We start from the raw sequence: 20,261 nt of genomic DNA, 5'->3' as shown, positions 1-20,261 counted from the left end.
TTTGTTTTTACTGTACTATTTCTTCTATTTAAATAAATATTGTTGTGGGTCTTGTTTATTCTTGGTTGTGTCACATTCATTATACTTTGTGCTTCTGGCTTGTATATCACAGCCTGTTTAGAGGTGTGGCAGCTGTGGTGTGGGGAGGCACAAAGGCTGATGTACCTGTGTCAGTTTGAAGCAGAAAAGGACTTGCTCTGCCTTTCAGTTTAGTGCCTTATATTGGATGTACCTGCTGGCTTGTTTGATTCTGCTTACACTGAGCACAGGGCTGAGACAGTCTGTTTCCCAGTGGGGTCTGTGATTGTTTCTGTCCTCTGTAGGCTCTAAGGATTACCAGCTGGTTACGTGGTCCCGGGATCAGACCCTGCGCATGTGGCGGATTGACTCTCAGCTGCAGAGGGTACGTGGAGCTCTGGCTCTTGAACCATAGGCAGTTTTCTTACAGGCTGGATTCACCTCCCCTTCCTTGTACTCCCAGTTGCTCCTCTGATATCATAGAGCTGTGGACACAGAAGCCAGCTGCTGCTTCACTTTCCTCTTCAGCCCAAAAACATCCCCAAGGAGACCTGTGATGGGTCTTTTCTTTTGAGCCTCTGTCTCAGAAGTTTCTATGGCTGTGCAAGGCTGCTTTGTTATCTAACATTAAGTGCAGAAGTTTGTTTGGAGAAGGTAAAGGGCAGTTACTGCCTGCATTGCCTCTAAAATACCACATCCATGGCTGCAAGACTGCATTTCTTGGTGGTTTAGGTGCCAGGTAAATGTAGGGATTGTGCCCTCCTCTACCACCCCTTGTGTCCATTGCCTCTAAGCCTGGAGTGGTGTGAGTGTGTGGCTCTGCAGCAGTTACAGATTCTGATGCATCTACTGGAACAGCTGAGCTGGCTCATATCAGAGGTTCATATGGCCACAGTGGGCCACATGGTCCTGTCACATCTTCAGCTCATGTCTTGGGAGGGCATAAGAAGGAGGCAGGCATATGGAGTGATATTTCTCTAAATGCTCTGTCAGCCTCCTGCCATTGCAGTTTAGAGGCTCATTGAGTCTGGCATCTCTGTATTTAATAGAGCTAGATGAGTGTCACTTCCATAGACTTGTTCTGTTTTTTCTTGCACCTCTGTAAATTTTTGTGACCTTAAACATCGTAACAAGTAATTTCATGGCTTTTCTGCATGTTGTGTGGAAAACCAGTTCATTTGTTTATTTTGACAATTTCATTCAGTTGAAGATGAAATAATCCATAATCTCTGTGTTACTGATGGTTTTTTCACAGAAAAAAAATTCTGTTGGCCTCCATCATATCCTTCTCAGCTGCCTCCTTTTGCAAGTCAAAAGGTCTTGATTTAGTTCATCCTTTGTACTAGAACTTTGGTTGTCTTTTTGCCTTTCACAACCCTTTTTCAGTTCTAGTATATACCTTTGGGGATGCGGATCTGAGCTTTGTTCTTTCTGAAGAATTCTCAGTACTCAGTTTAGTTTGTAAATTGTTCTCATAATTCCATTAAATCACCAGCTTAGTCTGGCTTCTACATCTTGTTCCCTCAGCTTGAGCTTGCCATTTTTCCTGATGCGTGTTGCTTTATATTTATCTGAGCAGAAGTTCATCTTTCATTTTAATACAATTACTCTTGTAAGGTCCTTCTGTGATTGTTTGCTGTCAGTCACACTTGTTACTGCCCTGAAAAACTTGGTGGTATCAGCAAGCCTGGTCATGTCACTATTCACCTCCTATTCCAGGTTTTTAATGAATATGTTGAGAAGCATGTGTCCCAGCACAGATCCTGCAGGAGTCCTGCAGGTCTGTAAAAAACTTTCTCTGTGAAAAATGACCCTTTACTCCTACCTAATATATTTGTGAACATTTGATTTCTTTCCTGTCTTTAAATCAATTGTTCATTCATGTCAGAGCCTTTATTTTTCCTCTGCTAGCTCCCACTCTTTTGTCCTTGTCTTTGGATCAAACTCTGCACATGATGGCATGTTGCTGGTGACCAATGCTGTAATTTGCTACATCACCCCATTACCCTTTCTCTTCCCTTCATCTTCTCAGGTTTCTTGTGCTGAACTTAAAATCCAGGGTTTTATAGTCTCATTTTGATACAGGACCTCGAACAATAGGGCCCCACATATGCACCTGGATCTTTAGATTCTACTGGAGTGTAAATATCAAATGTAGAAAGTGTGCTACTGTTAAATTTGGTCTAAAAAATTAAACAAGTTTTAACAAATTAATTCAAGGAATTAAAGTAATAAGGGCTTTAGTTTTGGCTAAAGGTAAACCTCTATTTCTGGCTCTGTCAGTTAAGTAGCTTTTTATGTGAGCAGGGGATTTGGCCAGTCTGTCTGAGGTGACAGAGTTGAGGGTGCTGGAAAGTGAAAGATCACCTGTGTTTGTCACAGGAACAATGCAGTCTTAGTCATGACTGTTGCGTGGATGGACCTACCTTGCAAATCCATCTGTCTGGAAAAGTGAGTTGTTTTAGTGGTGGCTCTTCCCACAACTTGGATTCTGTTGTGCAGCATGTGGGTGTGTTTGTTCTTTTCAGCTCTGTGCTAATGATATCCTGGATGGAGTTGAGGACCTCATTGATGGGATTTCTCATCTGCCAGAGCCAGACAAGACTCTTCACCCCCAGGACACGGAGCCCCAGCATAACTCTGGACATGGGGATGAGGAAGGTGAGAGAAGTGATGGCTTGTGGGACCTTAAACACCAGCATCTTTGTATTGGGAAGAAGATATATCTTGGCATAAGAAAACATAGACAAAGCACAACCTGCTGTGTTTCAAAGGGTAATGGATTCCTGATCAAGGAGGAGGAAAAAATCTAAAGGTTCCTCAGGATGGTCCTCCTAAGTTTTTTTCTCTTCTAGCTGTAAGATGAAGCTCTTCCTTGTCAAGGTTTTCATTTAATTGCATGCTCTTTAGGTTGTAGTTGTGGCTTGTTGCCAAAAGTAGGGCAATCAGAAAGTAAGTTCTGCCTTTTAAGAAAATAGATTAGTTTAAGCTGAGAAATGAGCCCACAGAAGAGGGAGTGTGTGAGTAAGGCACTCTGACACAAGCTGCTTATATCACACCTGCTACCTAAACATTTCTGCTGGGGTCACTCTGTGAACTGATCTAACAAGGAGGTGTTTGCTGGTGTCTTCACCAGAAGCAGATACAGAGATAGACCATGAATTTTTGGTAATATATTGATGAGAGGTGGCTGAAGGCTGGCAGAGCAGAGAGGGAGGGATATTATCTCTGGCTTCTGAGATACTGAGGGATGGATGGGAGACACTTTGACAGAAAGTATTTGTCCCTACAGAAAATAAGGCATGCAAGGAAGGAACATGAAGAAAGGTTTGTGTAGTTAAGGGTCTGGCCAGGTTAAACATTCAGGGTTAGTGTTTGAGCAGTGTAAGTACAAGGAGAAGAGATTACAGCATCACATGGTGATGCACATGGAAAAAAGGTATCTACAGGTATTTCTACAGCTACACTGAGGAAGAAGAATTTGGTGCACCAATGCCTTTATGCCAGTTTGGATTTGAAGTCACTACTCCTTTCAGTGTTGTAGCTGTGCCACAGTGGATCCCCATGATGGGTTTATGGAGAAGTGATCTTATTCTCCCTTTGGCTTGCCAATAGACTACAGAGAAAGGCAGAAAGTGGTCTAATGCCTGCCCTTTGAATAAAGGAGCAGTTGTGAGGTCCCTTAGTGAAAGCATCTCTTCCTAACTGGAAGTTTTTTGCTCAGCAATTGCCAGTGAAGTTCCTCTCTGCCTCCTGTCTTGTGTGGCAACAGAGCAAGTTTCTGAAAGCCATCAGAACTTCTGTCTATGTCAGGGTTTTACAATATGATGTAAAAAGTCCCAGATACCTGTGCTCTCCATCAGCAGTAATTCTGGGACAGCACCATCTCTCTTGCTCCAGCATTCTCATTCTGGCTCTCTGGCCTCTCTTTTTTTCCACAGGAGAGAATTAACTCTTCTACTGTCCCTGATGAGGCACATCCAGACATCCCACATGGTTTCTGTGTGGGTCTGGTTTCCATGTGGTTTCTTCTTTGGTTCGACTGTTATGATTTTCCTTATGGCCAAAGGGAATGAATATGGCTTTTCTGTAGCAGGGTAGATTTTGCTGCAAATAACACAACTGCAGGATTAATGCACAAGCAAATCCCTAGGCAAGAATTTCAGTTCTTTCCAGCCAAAAAGCTGTATGTTTCACTCTGGGGGTGGCTGCATTTCAGCTGCAGACAAAGCCTCCATGTTCTATTAGTAAAGCTCTTTGGGGGATCTTTTGAAGAGATCAGCATGCTGCAGGTGAGTGAGAGAGCCCTGGCTGTGCCTTCACTGTGCAGCTCTTGCTGCTGCTTATAGAGGAGTTTTAGGAGTCTGTACCAAAGTATGGCTTTGGAGGATTAAAAACTAATTGGAAGGGAATGGGAGGAGAAGACAAAGGGAGGGTACTGCCCATACTGGGAACCTCAGAGATGGCTTTTCAATAAGCTATGTGGTGTCTTTGGCTAGAAATAATTATCCTTCCTGAGAGCCACTGATCTTCCCTTAATCTCCTTTTCAGCTCTCTTTTCTGGAATGTATCTAAGCGCTGTAATAGAATTGCAAACAAGAATGATTGGCTAAGCATTCTCCTATCCAAATCCAGCAACCCATTGGGTAGTGATAATACCAGATATTTGTCCCTGCAGCAAAGTCAGTAACTACTAGGTAAATGCCTGTAAAAGGTTAACTTCTTGCATTTCTTTTAATTTGTTTGTTTTTGCTGGGGATAGTCTGTGCAATGTGATATTGCAAGTGTGAGAATGACAGCTGAAAAATCGGGACTTCCCTTCTGTTTTTGGAACCATCATCAAAAAAATATGTTTGGCCTTCTTAAGAAGTGGTGCCACAGCAAAATGCCCTTATGGAGGTGCACAGCAAGAAATGAGGCAAAAGCCAGGCACAACCACAGGCAGAGACCAATTCTACCAAAACTCAGTGAAGTTTGTTATCTTAACTGTAATTCTTTGTGTCCTGCAGTGCTTGTCTGTCTGTTTAAATGTGTTCTGGCCTTCAGGGGTTATTGTCCTCCTAAAAACTGCTGGAACTGGAGAGTTAGACCTAGTATTTTGATGAGTCTTTAAAGACTGTTAAAGCACTAGAGTGCTTTGCAACATTAAGTGCAAATGGCTGCTGCAAATGAATTAAGCTTCTATTAGGACCAGAAATACTCCCTGCTCTCTCCCAAAGCATTGTTTATGCTTTGGAAGCTTTCCCTGAAAGTCAGGAGTGGTGGGGTGTTATTCCCAAAGACCAGAGCTCCTCCTGGAGCCTGCTAGGGCTGCAGTTCTTTCCTGCTGAACTGAGACACTCCAGTTCAGCCGATCATGACTCTGGCAGCCCTGTGTAGGGAGAAAAAAGGATCTCACATGAGAAAAGAAGGACCATTTAGGACTGTACAGAGTACAGGCAGATTCTGTAACCTTCCTGGGAACCCTGTGTGCAGACAGCTTTGGTTCTTTGAAGAGAAGGCTCAGAAACTTGCCTCTAAACAACAACTGAGACCCTCCAGCTCACAGGTCTTTTCTAGGTAAAACTCATACCTCCATGTGTCAGAGAGCAGAAGAAAACCTGCTGTCTTTGCTGCCTCCTGACATCATGTGGAAAAACTCTGCCTATTATAGCTTGTCTTAACTTGTTTTCCATCTTTCCTGTCAGCCTTAAAAGAAGATTTCCTGAATGACCCCCTAGTGGGAAAGAAAACGGACCAACTGGGGCTGCCTCAAACACTGCAGCAGGAGTTTTCACTGATCAATGTGCAGATCCGAAATGTTAATGTGGAGGTACAGAGTTTCTTTTGCTGTCTTGTTAGGAGGGGATGTGGGCAGACTGGCTGCTTGGAGCATTTAGAGGGGAACCTTCTTTGCTGCAGTGACTGCAGCCTGTAAACAAGTTTTATATTGAGCTATCAAGATCCTCTTGACTAGGGATAGTAGGAAAGAGGGTAATCCCAGACACTGGTGTGAGAGAAATGTTTCAGTGCAGTAAGTACACTGGCTGATCTTGAGAAGGCTGGATGGTTCTCTGTCTAGACTGCCAAGTGGAAGGTGACTTGTTCCATAGAGTTGATATCATTTTGGCTGGTTCTGAATCCCATCTGCTGAGCCCTCCCTATCCTGAACTCTGTCACTCAGTTTTGCCCTCTCCCTTGCACTCCAAACTCTCCTCTGTGTGTGGAAGCTGGCTGGAGGCACAGCAGTGAACTGGGCTGGGAGGGTCAAGGCAGCTGCCTGTCTCCTTTCCCCACCCCTGTTGTTTCACAGCTCATGGCATGATCCTGATGTTGTTTTCTAACAGTGGTGCAGGATCTTAGAAGGTGCCTATTACTACTGCACTGTGCCTGGAGCTCTCCATTGCTAGGTGAAGTGGGTTGGGGTGCAGTGGCTGTGGGTAGCAGAGCCTCTTTCTTGGTGCTACCTGGGCTGTCCATGGTCTCCAGATGCTGGGATGTTGGAATGTCAGTGCTGGTGCAAGGTGAACCTATCCCCATCTGCCTGGAGCTTTTTGCTGTCACTGTGTTCCCTGCCCTTGAGAACAGCATGACTTTGTCTTATGTGCAGAGGAACCATTCCCTCAGCATGAATTTAAGCCACTGTAAGTGTAAAAGTCCTGGGAGATCTAACGAGAGAGCAATGCTTTCCTCACAGATGGATGCGGTGAGTCGCAGCTGTACGGTGTCGGTGCACTGCGGCAACCACAGAGTCAGGATGCTGGTGATGTTCCCTGTCCAGTATCCCAACAATGCTGCACCTTCCTTCCAGTTCATCAACCCAACCTCCATCACAGCTTCCATGAAGGCAAAGCTGCTGAAGGTGTGTGAGGAGTATAGAGTGTCTTTGTAAATGTACAGATGATGGATGCTTAGCGTCTGGATTTTTGAGACATAACCAAACATGAGACCTTGCTGAAGACATACCACAAGACATGTTGAACTGATAGATTGTGAAGCCCATAGGATGAGGTTTTTGTTGATGCTGCAGCCCAGTATTTGCCTTTTTCCACTGCTTCTTCATTGCTGCTGTGTTCCAGTGTGATGTGTATTGCCTGAGGATCCCTAACATCCTTCTCCTCATGCAGTTGCCCTCAACCCAATAATAGACAAAATGACCAGCTAAGCATCCAGCTGCAGAATGATACTATTTTTGAGCTGGGATGTTTCCTGCTCTACTACACAAGCTGCTTTAAAAATGAGGGGATTTTTTTTAAACAGGCCCTGCTAATTCAGACCAGGTGTTTGATCATCTGGTGTAACAAATTCTATAGCTAATGAAATCCTTTCCCCAGCAACACATTGATGGATCAGTTTGGGTTTCTTCCTGAAAAAAACCTGATCAAGTTTGTCACAAACTGATATGAAACGTGGGCTGCAGTAATGTTGAAGTAATATTGAAGCTTGTGCTAGTGTGGCTCCAGTGGATGTTAGGGGATGTCTGTGACCTGTTCAGGTCCTGGCATCTAAGCTGCTCTGCAGAAAAGTGTAGAGGTAACCATGAATAAAGTTGCATCTTGTGTGTATTCCAGATACTGAAAGACACTTCCCTGCAGAAAGTGAAGCGGAACCAGAGCTGCCTGGAGCCTTGCCTGCGTCAGCTGGTCTCCTGGCTGGAGTCTGTTGTGGTATGGAGAGCTCTGTGGGCTCTCTGCCCTAGTTTGTTGTCTTTTCCCATGTCCCACACTTCTGACTCTGCAGTGAGAGCCTGGCCTCCTTAGATGTGTAAAGAGACCCCTGTGACTGACCATTACATTTGTGTGAGCACTTCTGGTTAATGTTGAAGAGAGTTGGGTGGATAATTAGATTTATTTTGTTTTCCACAAATGAGGCCCTGAAGGTTTGCTGCTTTGAGAAGCTCTGATATCCAGGTTACTAGGAGGGACTGGAGATGGGAGAATCTTAGTGATGTGTGGTAGCTTCCCAGCTCAGAATATATTTCACTGACTGCCAGGGCATGGTTATCAGCTGTGAGAGAAGATAAGAGCCTCAGGTTGTTGATGGATTCATTCTTGTCTGAAAGGCAGTGGCAGATGTCTTTACCTCCTCAGTTTTAGTCAAGGATCCTGCTAGTCCTATTTTGTTTTCTTCCCTGAAAAAAACCCAAACTGTGAAAATCTGGGGTTTTTTTTTTTTCCTGCAGCCTTGTGCTCAGGTTTTGTAGGGATGATACTGCAGATAAATCCAAGTCATACTCTGCTCTTAGCTGAGAGATCTGTGATACCTACTCAGCATCCCAGTGTCATGTATTAGGTCTTTGTGTGGGTGAAGTGTACTGGAGTGGGTGTTTTTAGCATTCAGGAGAAGATTGGAGTCTCCTCAGGTTTCTTTTCTGAGAGGTTTTGTTTATTCATCACAAATAAAGGGCTGGGGGTTTTTTTACATGTGAAAGTTTAATTCTTCTTGGTTTCAGAAGTAATATTCTGAGAGTGGGTGCTTTCTCTGCTCTATGGAAATCTGATGACTCGAGGCACCACTGCTTTCAAAGAATTCCTTTAGACTGAAGTTGCAGTATTCTTCACCCAAATAAATGCAGATTTGTGCCAAAATTCCTGTGGGTAGTCCTGAGGTCCCCAGTAATTCAAACCACCTGCCTTTCTCACTTGAAGACTCTCAACCTGCATTTGACAGTTGTGTGGTATTCCTACTCAGGGAGACTGTGCATCATTCAGGTATCACGTTCAGCTCAACGTGTTGTATTGAGATCATATCCAGAGTCTGAAGGTCAGATTTCCTGTATAGTTTCCTCCTGTTCCTCCCCAAGTTAAGCTCTTCAAGATGGTTATGTGGGAGAGAAGTCTCTGGACAAGCAGTCAGAGAAGCTTTTTCCTCAAAGGCAAATGTTCAGCAAGTGCCTTTGCAGTTGAAGCAGTAGCTGTTCTGGCTCAGAGGATGAGCACCTCCTGTGAGCTGCTTGGCACTGCCATGTCCAATGCTCTGGCTGGATTTCTGTCCTGTGGCAGCAGGAGTGTGACCTTGGGTAACTTTTGTTTCAGAACCAAGAGGACAGCACGTCCAGCAACCCCTACGCTCTGTCCAACTCCGTAACGCCTCCCTTGCCCACCTTCGCCCGGGTCTCCAATGCCTATGGCTCCTACCAGGACTCCAACATCCCATTTCCACGGACCTCTGGAGCCAGGTTCTGTGGTGCAGGTCAGCCCTGTCACTGATGCATTAAAACAGGGACCTGGGGAATGGTCCTTTTAGATGTCTTGGGAAACACTTGCCTCTGAACCAGATGAGGCTTTGGTCACTGCCATGCAAGGAGTAAGAATGGTGTTAAAGTAGTGGTATTGTGGTGAATTTAGAGATGAGACTAGTAAGCAACTGTTTGCAGTTGGGGTTGCATGCAGGGCTTTAGGATTTGGAAATTAAAGGCTAGCTGAAGAGATAACCTTTGCCTTGTGGCATGCCAGAGGCATCGACAGATCTATTTTTATAGAACACTGGGAATAGCTGTTTTCCTTGCCTAGCTCTCTCCTACCAGCATCACATTACTGGGTGTATTCTGGCACTCAGTCTTCACAAAATTCCTGTGATTTGAGGTTGAACTTATCCCTTGCTGAAACCACATTCATATTACTAACAACTCTTTTCTCATTTTGCACCCCCTCACTTGTCCAAAATAGCTTTCCCAAGGTCATTAAGAAACTTCTCCTAAATGAGAGATGGGGTACAATCACATCCAGTTTCTAGGAGAGCACACAGAGGGTAAAGATGATTAACAACCAGGTTAAGATCTGAATAAAAGCTGTTAAGTTTCACTGAGCTGTTTCAGATGCATACTTGCCTTTTCTGGACCTGACTGTATCCCAGTGTGAGAACGTTTTGAAAGCTGCTTTCCATACAGGCCTCAACAAATTCCTAAGCAAAAGTAAAACAGAATAATATTGCATTGAATAGGCACAGTGAAACCTGCTAAGTCCTGAAATTCTTTCAAGAATAGGTGGCTGAAGATACTTGAGAGGCTAACAAATGGGTAAGCCTTGTGAAAGAATGCTTTGGAGTTGGCTTCAGATGTCTGGGGCTCTCCTGTTGAAGAAGAGGGTTGTACAAGGTGCAGTGGTTTCTCTGCATTGCCAAACATCACCTCACCTCTGGAGTAAGTGCTTTGCCAGTTCTGGTGGAGAGGGTAAACATGGGCATGCATTTGCTCATTTTCTTTTCCTGTATTTTCTCTAACAGCTGTAAGCCACTTGAAATTGTGCTTTTGAGAGAAACAGCTCAAAACCCCCGTGCTTTGTGGCGGGTTTGCAGGGAGTCAGGTTGAGAGAATGTGGTTGTCTACTTTTAGTTTATTATCACTAAGGGTAGTGGATGAGAACCCAGCCCCTTTCCTCTGATACACAGGGAAACGTGGTCATTGAAGTTGAGCCACCTCTGAGTAATCTACTCCTTGCTTCATGATCTTTATGCCATGTCCTGTCTCTTCAGGGTACCTGGTGTATTTCACAAGACCCATGACCATGCACCGTGCCGTGTCCCCGATGGAGCCCACACCCAGGTGAGTGCCCTGTGTTTGAGGTGTGCTGATGTCATGGGCAGGAAAGCAGGAAAGTACCAGGTGCTACATTGGAGCTACTCCCCTCTAGTGTTAGCTGTGCCCTCTGCACAGAGAGCCTGGGCCCTTACACTGCAGGGCCTCAGCAGAGACTTCTTTTGAGACAGTGGCACCATTGCCAGCATCTTAGGTTAGTGGAGATGTCAGTGTGAGCCTGCAGGACGTTTTGGTGGGGAAAGCCCCTGAAGGTGAATTCCCTTTTTTGCAGGTCTCTGTCAGCTTTATCAGCCTACCACAGTGGCCTCATTACTCCAATGAAGATCCGCACCGAGACTCCGGGCAACCTGCGTCTGTACAGTGGGAGCCCAACTCGCAGTGAGAAGGAGCAGGTCTCCATTAGCTCCTTCTACTACAAAGAGAGGGTAAGTACCAGACCAAAACACTGCTCCTAACACTTCAGCCTTCATGATCTGTTTTCCTTTCATTTAGGATTGCTAGTAACAGAAGCAAAAAGACATCTTTTTATAGGCAGTTCTGTCTAATGGATTTGTCTCCTATTAGTAACTTCTTTACCAATCCTCTCTAGCATTTGACCTGCTTATTTTGATTTTTTTTTATGCTGAGCATCACGGTTCTCTTCAGTGTATTATGCTGTCTCCCTTTGCATTATGTAGGGTTAAAATCTCACTATTTAAGAGTTGTAGTCTTCAGATAAATGCATGTAGCCAGCTCTTGCTGTTCTGGGTGTTCCCTGATGTATATAACTACAAAGGGTTGTGACTCTGCAGCTTACTGCCAGCCTCTCCTGGGCTATTGGGCTATTGGATGTGGTTGGTTATTTCTATTTCAGGTGTCTCTTTCAGGGATATGTACCCCTCTGAGCCTTGTTAAAAAAAAAAAAAATTCTACATGATTTTCTGAAGATCTTCCAGTCCACATAATTCTGGTTTAGGTGCAGGTTTTGCTGTTGTTCCTGTTCACAAGGCTTTGGAGAAGAGTGGGATTGTTTCCTTCTGGGACATGATGGATGAGGAAGACCTGTTGTAATTGTAGGGTGGCTGCAGGGTAGTTGTAAAGCAGCTGTGGGGGCCTGATGTGCCTGGAGCAGGTGCTGTGGGAGCAATAGGCCAAGCAGATTGTTAGAAACAAACTGTGTTTCAGCAGGGGGTGAAGTGGCTTGCAAAAATGCAGTAAGCTTCCACTGGGAGCCTCAGAATTTGGAGTGTTTGAGTAGTTTGTTCACTGTCCATGAAGAGAACATGAATCTATTGCAGCAGTGAAGAGCTTCCAGGTAACCCAGAGAAAGCCAAAAGCTGTCTGCACTCTGCTGGCAGAGAAGTTTGGGAACTTGTGTCCCAGGAGCAGAGAAAGTCAAAGCCTTGAACACCCATTCTTCCTGGGCACTGAGAGAAGTCTTGTTTTTCTGGTGGTGCTGAGTGTGACAGCCAGCCCTGTCTCTGGGACTGTGCTTACTTGATGTCATTACACTTCCCAGCTGTGGGGAGAGCCCTGTCCCCAGTGCAAGTTCTGCTTCCATACAGACCCCAGAAGACCCTTGAGTCCCCATCCTGTTTTTTTTTCCCCACACAAATTGGTTTTTTTGATGAAAAAAGAAAATGGTGCTGCCTGGTACAAGAATTACAGCCTGTCCTAATCTTTGTAGGAGAGTTTATTTAAAGAGCTACCTCTGTCCTCTGCAGCAGGCTTGTCTCTGACACACAGCCTCTCTAAGATGACAGACAAGGCTAAAAATAACATGTGGAACCAGCTTGGTGCAATTTCATGTGACCTGTCTCCCCAGCCGTTGTATTGATGGCAACAAGATTTTTGTCACAGGGTAAAAGGATTCTAGAGAACAAAGTATGTGTGCAGCAGTGTCTGCTGAAAGCCAGGGGAAATTCCTGTGTTCCCTTCCCCTGCCGAGCTATCTCCTCACATGCTGAAATAAATGTAAGAACCCTAGCAGGGAGCTGGTTCAAATGTTTTTGCAGATGAAATAGTATTTAAAAAAAAACAAACTCAAAAGCCTGTATCTCCCTTCAGCAGAGGTTTTCTGATTCTTCAGGAGTTTGTCATGGCCGCTGTTAGATCAATGCTCCATATTTTTGTTATTTCATTGTGACAGTTTTAAAAAGCCTGGACTCTGAGTTTAGTTAACTCCTTGCTCTGAAGTTTGGAATTTATGTTTGCATTATGAAAGTTGACATTTTGTGCATCAAACTGTGATATCAGACAACTTCATCCCCAAAAATTCAATATGAATTTATCAGCCATAACCAATTATTTAAATCCAGTGGAGCAACAACTGACATCCACTACCATTAGCAAACAAATGGAATTTGCCCATTGCTAGACTGGAAAGATGTCATGTTCCCATAAAAGAAGGGGAGCTGCTGATTCCAGCAGAGAGCTCCTTAATAAGCCAAAATGAAACTGAATCTGGCACTGAGCCTTTCTGTGCTCATTTAAATACGTGTGTATATATATATATATATATATATATACGTACAAACACAAATATATATATCTTTCTCACTTTTTATTCACACATGCACACTCCTCCTTTCTTCCTCCCTCTTTTTCACTTCTCAAAAAAGCCCCACTAAAGAGCAGTAGTCAGCAGAAAGGAGGAGCTTTATCTGTAACCTTGGCAATGCTGTCAGTGTTTTGAACCTGAGTATCTCTTAAAGAAGGTGCCATGGAGTTCTTTTTTCCCCCTGCAGTTAGAGGGTTGTGTCAGTGAGGACCTGGGGACAGCTGAGCCTTGCTGTACCTGAGAATGGTGACAGTGGTGTCCTTATGCTTCCCATCAGGGAACTGGTGGGGGGACTTGGTTTTGCTGCTTTTCCACTATACTGAATTTCCTTTAACTAACCCTTTTCTTTTCTGTGATGCCTGCTGGAGGAGCCTGTTGGACTTGGCTGCAGCCTTCTCCTCTCTCTTTCCATGGGGCCCTGCAGCCAGCCTTGGCTTCCTGGCTATAGGCTCTCCCAGCAGTGAGATGCAAGGGGATGTAGAGGCTGAAGGCATGGTCCTGACTATCTATCATCAACTGAAAACAAATACATAAATACATTGTACCTGACCCAAATATCCCTTATTATTTTGTTGACTCTTACAGATCTGTACACAAAACTTCTTTTTTTTTCAAGTGAGTGTACAGTAATGTGAAAGATTCCATTTGTTGTTGCTATAATATTGTGTTGAGTACCTACTGAAATATCTCAAAGTTCCTAATGAAAGCCTCCTTTGGAGCTATTCAGCATAGTCAGTCAGTGAATTTGATTTCTCACTCAATCTAAATGAGTTTCCCAACCCATTATGACAATACCTACATGGCCCTGCCAAGTAGCAGTGTCTCTACATCCCTTCTAATATCCTGACATATGGTTTTTATTGTTTTAAATGAAAGTGAACAGTTACAGCAGATTCCATTGTATAAAGTTCTGGAGGATGCTGGATGTTAAAGGGAATCTGAGTAAGCAGGAGTGTCTGGCTTCCTGCAGATATCTGTGCCATGGCACTGGACAGCTGTGTTAAAAATAATGCAGTTTACCCTTAGCTGCCTTCCTTTTCAGGCAAGAGGAGTAAAACTGAAGTTTAGGCATGTGGGACACTTGGGTGTTGTCCTCTGCTCAATTCATGGTACGAGCAAGGTCAACAAAGCAGTTCAGTGCTTCTTGTGGTAACACAACTCCATGTGGAAGACTTTATTCAGATATGTGTTTGCTGAAGTGTTGCATAGAGGCTGGTGCTGGGCACAGACAGCAGCCCTTGCTCTGCCAGAGTCATAGGTACAATTGTGTGAGGATGAAAGTGGGGATCGTGGTTTGCAACTGTTTGCTGTGTACCAGAACTATTGGGAACGGTGTCTTTTACTCTGCTGGTTCAGGGCACTTTTCAGTTTATTTACCTTTGTCTTTAATTTTCTTGGTGTCTTTCTTCCCTTTTCCTGGGTATAATGTTTTCGTGTACAGATGTCTCCTCGCTCTGCCCGGCGACGTTGGTCCATACAAGCAATTAACGACTTCCCGGTACTGTGTGCTGTGCTAGTACTGTCCTTGATATGACCCTGTCTTCTGCCCAAGGGCCCAAGAATAAAATGCCACCTGCCTGCCTTGGAGTAACCTGCACAGAGCTGGGGACTCACACTCCACGCAGGGCCTAGGGCTTCACAAGAGCAGATGAATGTGCAAGTGGGCAGGAGCAGACAGTAGTTTGCAGGGTGCAATTACTGACCTACAGGACGCCTGCTTCACCTGGCCTTGTGGTCAGGAAAGGATGGCAAGGGGTAATTTGAAGTGTAAGAAAAGATCAACCTCTGAGATACAGAGTGCCCTTTAGGAGAGCTGAGTGCTTATTATATAGATCATCAACCAACTGATGAGACTGACATTAGAGCACCTAATCTCTGAAAAGATGAAGCCTTGCTGGAGAGGGAGGAAAGATGACTTAAGAGCTGTGGAAGAAGCAGACTGGTTGAGTTTCTGACAACAATCTGTCATCTCATTAAAAGGAACTACCACTTCTCAGTGCAATCTATCACACAGTCTTATTTCCTGGATCAAAAAATACAATTTCTTCTGAACTTATGATCTTCTCCCAGCCCTTGTACCACCCTGCATTCATTTAGAGTGGTTGCACTTCAGCCACCCTGGCAGTTACTCCCTTGTCCTGGCACCTGCTCTGCCAAATTTGCTTTGACAGTTGTTTTCTGATAGTCAGGTCCACGTGTCCCTCAAGCTCCAACATCATTCATTAACATCTCGATGATACCAGGATTGCTCAAGCTGTGCTGTACATGTGGGTAATTACTATTTCATCACTCATCTTCCAAGCATAGACAAAGCTCAGAAAACTCCATTTGAATTTAAAGATGATCTCTAAGTCTTTTTGTCTTAATGTCTGCACGAACAACTGTTTTTCACAGCTGCTGTCCTTCATGCTATCTCTTCATAAGACAGCAGGGAATAAAATAGAGTCCTGTAACACCTAATTTAACTTGGTATAATAAGATCAAATTTTCCTAATTACAACAGTTCTAAGACTGTACTAGCAAATAATAGGTGAAAGAAACCAGAAGTAATTAATTGACTCCATCAAGGCTTTTTGCAAAGAACTTTATGAGCAGCAGAGGCAAAGATATGTGAGCAGCAAAGGCAAGAAATGAAGTTCTGTCTTGAATCAGGAGCAGACTGAAAGAAAATCAACCAATGAACTTGCCAGCTTGTGATAAATTGCAGAGCACCAAGGCCACAGTTTAATTCCCTTACCATTGTCCTGGAAGGAAGAGCAAGCAGCAATGTGAAAAAGTTATAATTTCTGTAATGTATATTTAAAAGGGATACAGGGGTTAGTCCAACCCTTGAAGGTTTGATTGTATTTGTGGATAACCTTGGAAGAGGCAAAACCAACTCTAAAGGGGGCAGCAGTGCCTAAGCTGAAGACACAGGCATACACAAGGAGAGATGCAGGTTATTAGTGCAAATCACATGCCTACCTTCTGGAAGAAGAGCTCAGCATTGCTCAAGGTGTTTGGGGAAGCAAGAGCTTAGGAAGTTTACAAGAAGCAATAATTCCTCTTTCTTTCTAGCCTCCTCTTCTGATGTGCCCATGCTTCAGGGCAGGTGCCAGCTATTGATTGATGGAAGCTATAAAGAAATATTCCTGCTCTGGGGCACTTGATTCAAAAGGGCCTTGGATTTTTTAGCACCTTTGTGGCAGGTGCCTGATATTGTGGGAGATGCTGAAAATAGTAAATGTTGATTATTTTGAAGAGAAAATCCAGGCAGTGCTGTATGAGCCACACGGGGGAGTTAATCTGTAGGCAGTTGTTCAGAATAAAGGAGCACAGCATTCTACAGGGAGGAAGCAATTTTTGCATGTTATTTAAAAAAAAATTAATATGAGAAGCAGCTTGAACCTGACTTGAGCAGGTTTAACTATTTTGTACATGTCTTATTGCAGCTTAATCTCCTGACATTTAGTCTGTTCTCTTCTGTTCACAACCTTTACCTTTGCCCTACTAATGCCAGTTTATACCACAAACCCTGAAATTTTGCATATGCTGATGTGAAACAGGCACTTTACATTTCAGGATCCTAGTTAAAGCACTGCCTGCCTCAGCAGGATCTAAAGGCACACACACCCAAGTGTTCAGCATCCTTTCCAGCGGGCAGCATTTTGCAACTCCTGCTGCTGAGTATGCAGTGATGATGGTGGTTGCTACAAAGCAGTTGGTGGCTTATTCTTGGGCTATCTGTTTCTACATGTAACCCATTTACTGCCATCGTTATCATCTCAGATTGCAGCAAATTACAGCCTTGGGTATTGTAGTGCAGGTGCAGGCTGGCTTTTTTAGTCATTATTCAGTGCTGTTCCCTGCTGTCACCTCCAACCCCATGATTGCCATAAATGCTCTGGTTTCTTTCCTTCTCGTGCTCTGAGGAACTGATGAGTCTTAATTTACTTATCACTGTAGCTATTTTCTTTCACATCTTCCTCTCGTTAAACTGAGGAGCAGCTGGGTACATGCAGTTCTCCTTGGCATGGATTCTAGGCTTCAGAAAGAGCTAGAAATGTTGTGGGCAGTGCAGAAGACCTGTGCCTTTGTCCTTAAGCTGCCATCAGCTAGCTTGGTGCATGTTGATTTCTGCTTCAGCTCCAACTGTTATGTTCCCTGCTCCCCATCCTGACCTGTGCTCCAGCCCCTAGGAAGAGATGTGTTTTCTGCTCTACCCTAATGCCCCTGAGCTTTGGTGACACCTTTTGATTACACCATAGTGGGAGCTCCTCCTGGGAGAAGAGGTGGAATGGGAGGGAGATGGACCTTGGCCAGGCAAACCCAACCTAAAGCTTTCATTGTCTCTGGTAATCCCTGTTAAAAGCGCTCAAATACCGCCTGGTGGAGAGCTACTCCTGTAATTAACACCTGCAATTATTGGATTTAAAGTAGAACTTCTGCTGTCAATGGTGATGAACTTTACCCCATCTGTGATGGTTTCCATACTTCTGATTGTGGGTGTTTTTCTAACTCTTACTTTCTGCAGCTGGGGTAAGCCTGGATTGCAAAGAACCCAGACTTTTTAAATGGTGACTCTACACGTAGCTTTATGATTTTTTTTTGTTACAGCTGTTGGGGCTGGAAGTGTAGTACAGGCAGGGCCTGTGGCCATCAGCTAACTCCACTCCTGGAGCTGCACCGGTAAAGAATTAGGGTTTCCTTTTTTTGCCAGTAAATAAGCAGAGTTAAAAGGAACAAAACAGGACAATTCTGGTTTGAGTCCAGGTTTTCAGGGGGTTCTGATACATATAGTGTTTCCATTTGTCTGGTGATATGCTAAAAGCAAGCAGTGGAAACCATTCATGAGAGCTCTTTTTCATTCTCATCTTCATTTGTTGTCATTCCCCTAAAAAAAAAAAAATGCCAATTTCCAATTGCCTGTGGAAAATGATATGTGTTGTTGTCCATGTTTCTAGTCTTGAAATGCCTGTTGGGAGGCTTCTTCAGTCTGCTCTTGCAGGGGGCAGGAGCAGGTTGAATCTGTACCCAAAGACTGGGCAGAGGGAGCTCTCCATCAGCTGTGAGTCCTGGGGCCAGCTGGCTTAGATGGTCAGGAGGTGGCAAGTTGCTCTCCAAATTACCTGCCAGGCTCTGAAAGCTCTTGTTGATAGCCCTGCAGAATGTGGTTCTGTGTCTGCAAGCCTGGTCTCAAACACCTGCTCAGACACAGCACAAATAACAGCTTTTGCTGTGAGAAGCCCTGGTAGCCCTTCCTCCTGTGCCTGAGCACTTTCCTCCTGGCATGTCGTTGTGCTCCCAAGCTTCACTCATACACTGATTTTGGTAGCATCAGCATCTCCTGGCTGCACCTGGGAGACAACATTTGCTGCCCTGAGAAGGAATGAGGTGCAGGTGCCACTTTTACTTGGGAACCTTGTTGTAACACAGCCCACATCCTTCAGCATGGGAAGGGCACCTAAACTTCTAGGTGTTATCAAAACAGGATTAGCCTGCCCGACATCAAGAGAAGCAGAGCTGATCCAGACTGTGCCTTGATTAGGAACTGATGGACTCAAGAGAGGTGGGTCTCCCACTTGACCCCATTCTAGCCACCTTCCAGTGAATAGTGCTTTTCAGCTTCAGGGGACAGATAAGTACTGTAGGCAGATTCCTCTTGGATGAATTAAGATTTGAATAGATGTGACAGAGAACCAGTCAGTCAGCTTTTCCAGAGCACTGGATGCTGACAGCTCTGTTTCTACCAGTGTTTCACCCCTCTGAATGTTGGGCACTATGCAACTTCTGCTCCTCATAAGTCAGGGGAGTGGTGGAAGATGAGGGGGATGGTGATGCTGTGTAACATGGGCATCCCTGGAAAAACTCACCTTCACCTCCTTTGATGCTGAAATGCCTTATTCAGTTACTGTCAAGCTGTAGCCTCTGATGCTCAGCTGTGCAGTGTTCAGAGAAGCTTCAGGAGCTCATCATTTTTGCTTCTTGTGGCATGTGTTAGTAGTATGCTCAGCATGGCAAGACCTCCTCAGCACACTGGCCTAAGCTTGGGCCAGGCAGGCAGTGGCATTTCTTAAAGTTATGAATAGTTTTTTAAGGACATTTTGTGTCTGATAAGCCTGCCCAGGTTCTCACAGGACTGCATGGTCATGGTCAAGAGTCATTTGGCACTCAGCCATCCCAGAGCTGGCCTCACACCCCCAGTAAAGGTTACCCTGCTTGCAGATCCAAGTCCTGCCTTTCCTGTACCCCAGTCAGCTCTTAGGAGCACCAGTGTGAGCTGTGTCTGCCTTGCAGAGCCATCAGCACAGGGCTGCCTTGCTGGCCCCTTGAGAGAGGGGCTGTTGTGCTTGGATGGGATGTGAGGGCAGCCCCAGTATGAGTGCCCAGGAGAGCCTCCCTCTCTCAGTGTGAGCAGGCAGGTCCCTGTGGCTCCCTGGGCTCCGTGTGGCAGTGAGGGAACACACCATAGGAGAGCAGCATTGCAAAGCATTGCAGCCCTGCATAGCAGCTGCCTTCAGTAGAGCTCCAGTGCCTTCTGCCTGTCGTGCTGCCTCACATCCTCTCATCCCTCCTCCTCACCCTCCTAGAGCAAGGAGCTGGAAGAGGTCAGGATACCAGGCAAATACTCCATGGTGTTTCACACAGCCAAGGTAGCTTTATGCAGCTTGGCTTTAAGATGGCCTCTGTATCTGTTACAGGGAGTGTTTGGGAGTCTTGGCTTCTTGTTTCTGTTCCCTTCTGTTGATCCTCTCCTTTCTTCTCCCCCCTCTTATATCCTGAGCCAGCTGTAAGTAGCTGTGAGCATGGTAGCTAGGGATCCTTGCTAGGAAAACTTGGGCCCTGCTTTATCATCTGCCAGTTGTTTGTTTGAAGCTGTTGATAAAGCAGGAGGTGGGAGCCCTGTGCTGGTGCTGAACAGGGCTGTTCTCACCCTGAGAGGGCAGACCTAGAGACAGTGTGGAGCTGTGGGCTTGCCCTGAGGTGAAGGGTGAGCAGCAGCTGCCTCCAGCATGTCTCTGCTGAAGTCAGCAGTGGTCTGTCTGCAAAGGGTTCCCAGAGAATGAGAACTGAACACTCCTCCTGCCAAACTTGCCCAGGTTTGATTGGCATCCTGATGCTGATTTATTCTATTATTGGCTTTCACAGGGAAACTCACAAATACTTTTTGAGTGAGTTTGACCTTGAGCTTGCTGTCTTGACGTGCTT

At 45.0% G+C, this 20,261-nt stretch overlaps 1 protein-coding gene across 2 annotated transcripts in view; it reads left to right on the top strand.

Moving 5' to 3' along the window:
• WDR59 (WD repeat domain 59) overlaps nt 1-20,261 on the top strand; it is a 48,155-nt gene that overhangs the window by 17,661 nt on the left and 10,233 nt on the right. For both annotated transcript variants that reach the window (XM_079316164.1, XM_079316165.1), the window contains exons 11-18: nt 324-403; nt 2,547-2,679; nt 5,706-5,830; nt 6,695-6,859; nt 7,569-7,664; nt 9,033-9,189; nt 10,471-10,540; nt 10,806-10,959. In XM_079316164.1, the coding sequence (XP_079172290.1) occupies nt 324-403; nt 2,547-2,679; nt 5,706-5,830; nt 6,695-6,859; nt 7,569-7,664; nt 9,033-9,189; nt 10,471-10,540; nt 10,806-10,959 (980 nt within the window). The remainder of the gene's footprint in view (nt 1-323; nt 404-2,546; nt 2,680-5,705; nt 5,831-6,694; nt 6,860-7,568; nt 7,665-9,032; nt 9,190-10,470; nt 10,541-10,805; nt 10,960-20,261) is intronic.

The sequence above is a fragment of the Erithacus rubecula genome, assembly GCF_903797595.1.
Source record: "Erithacus rubecula genome assembly, chromosome: 12".
Classification (NCBI taxonomy): Eukaryota; Metazoa; Chordata; class Aves; order Passeriformes; family Muscicapidae; genus Erithacus; species Erithacus rubecula.
The sequence above is the reverse complement of the archived record's forward strand: the minus strand, read 5'-3'. Positions and strand labels throughout refer to the sequence as shown.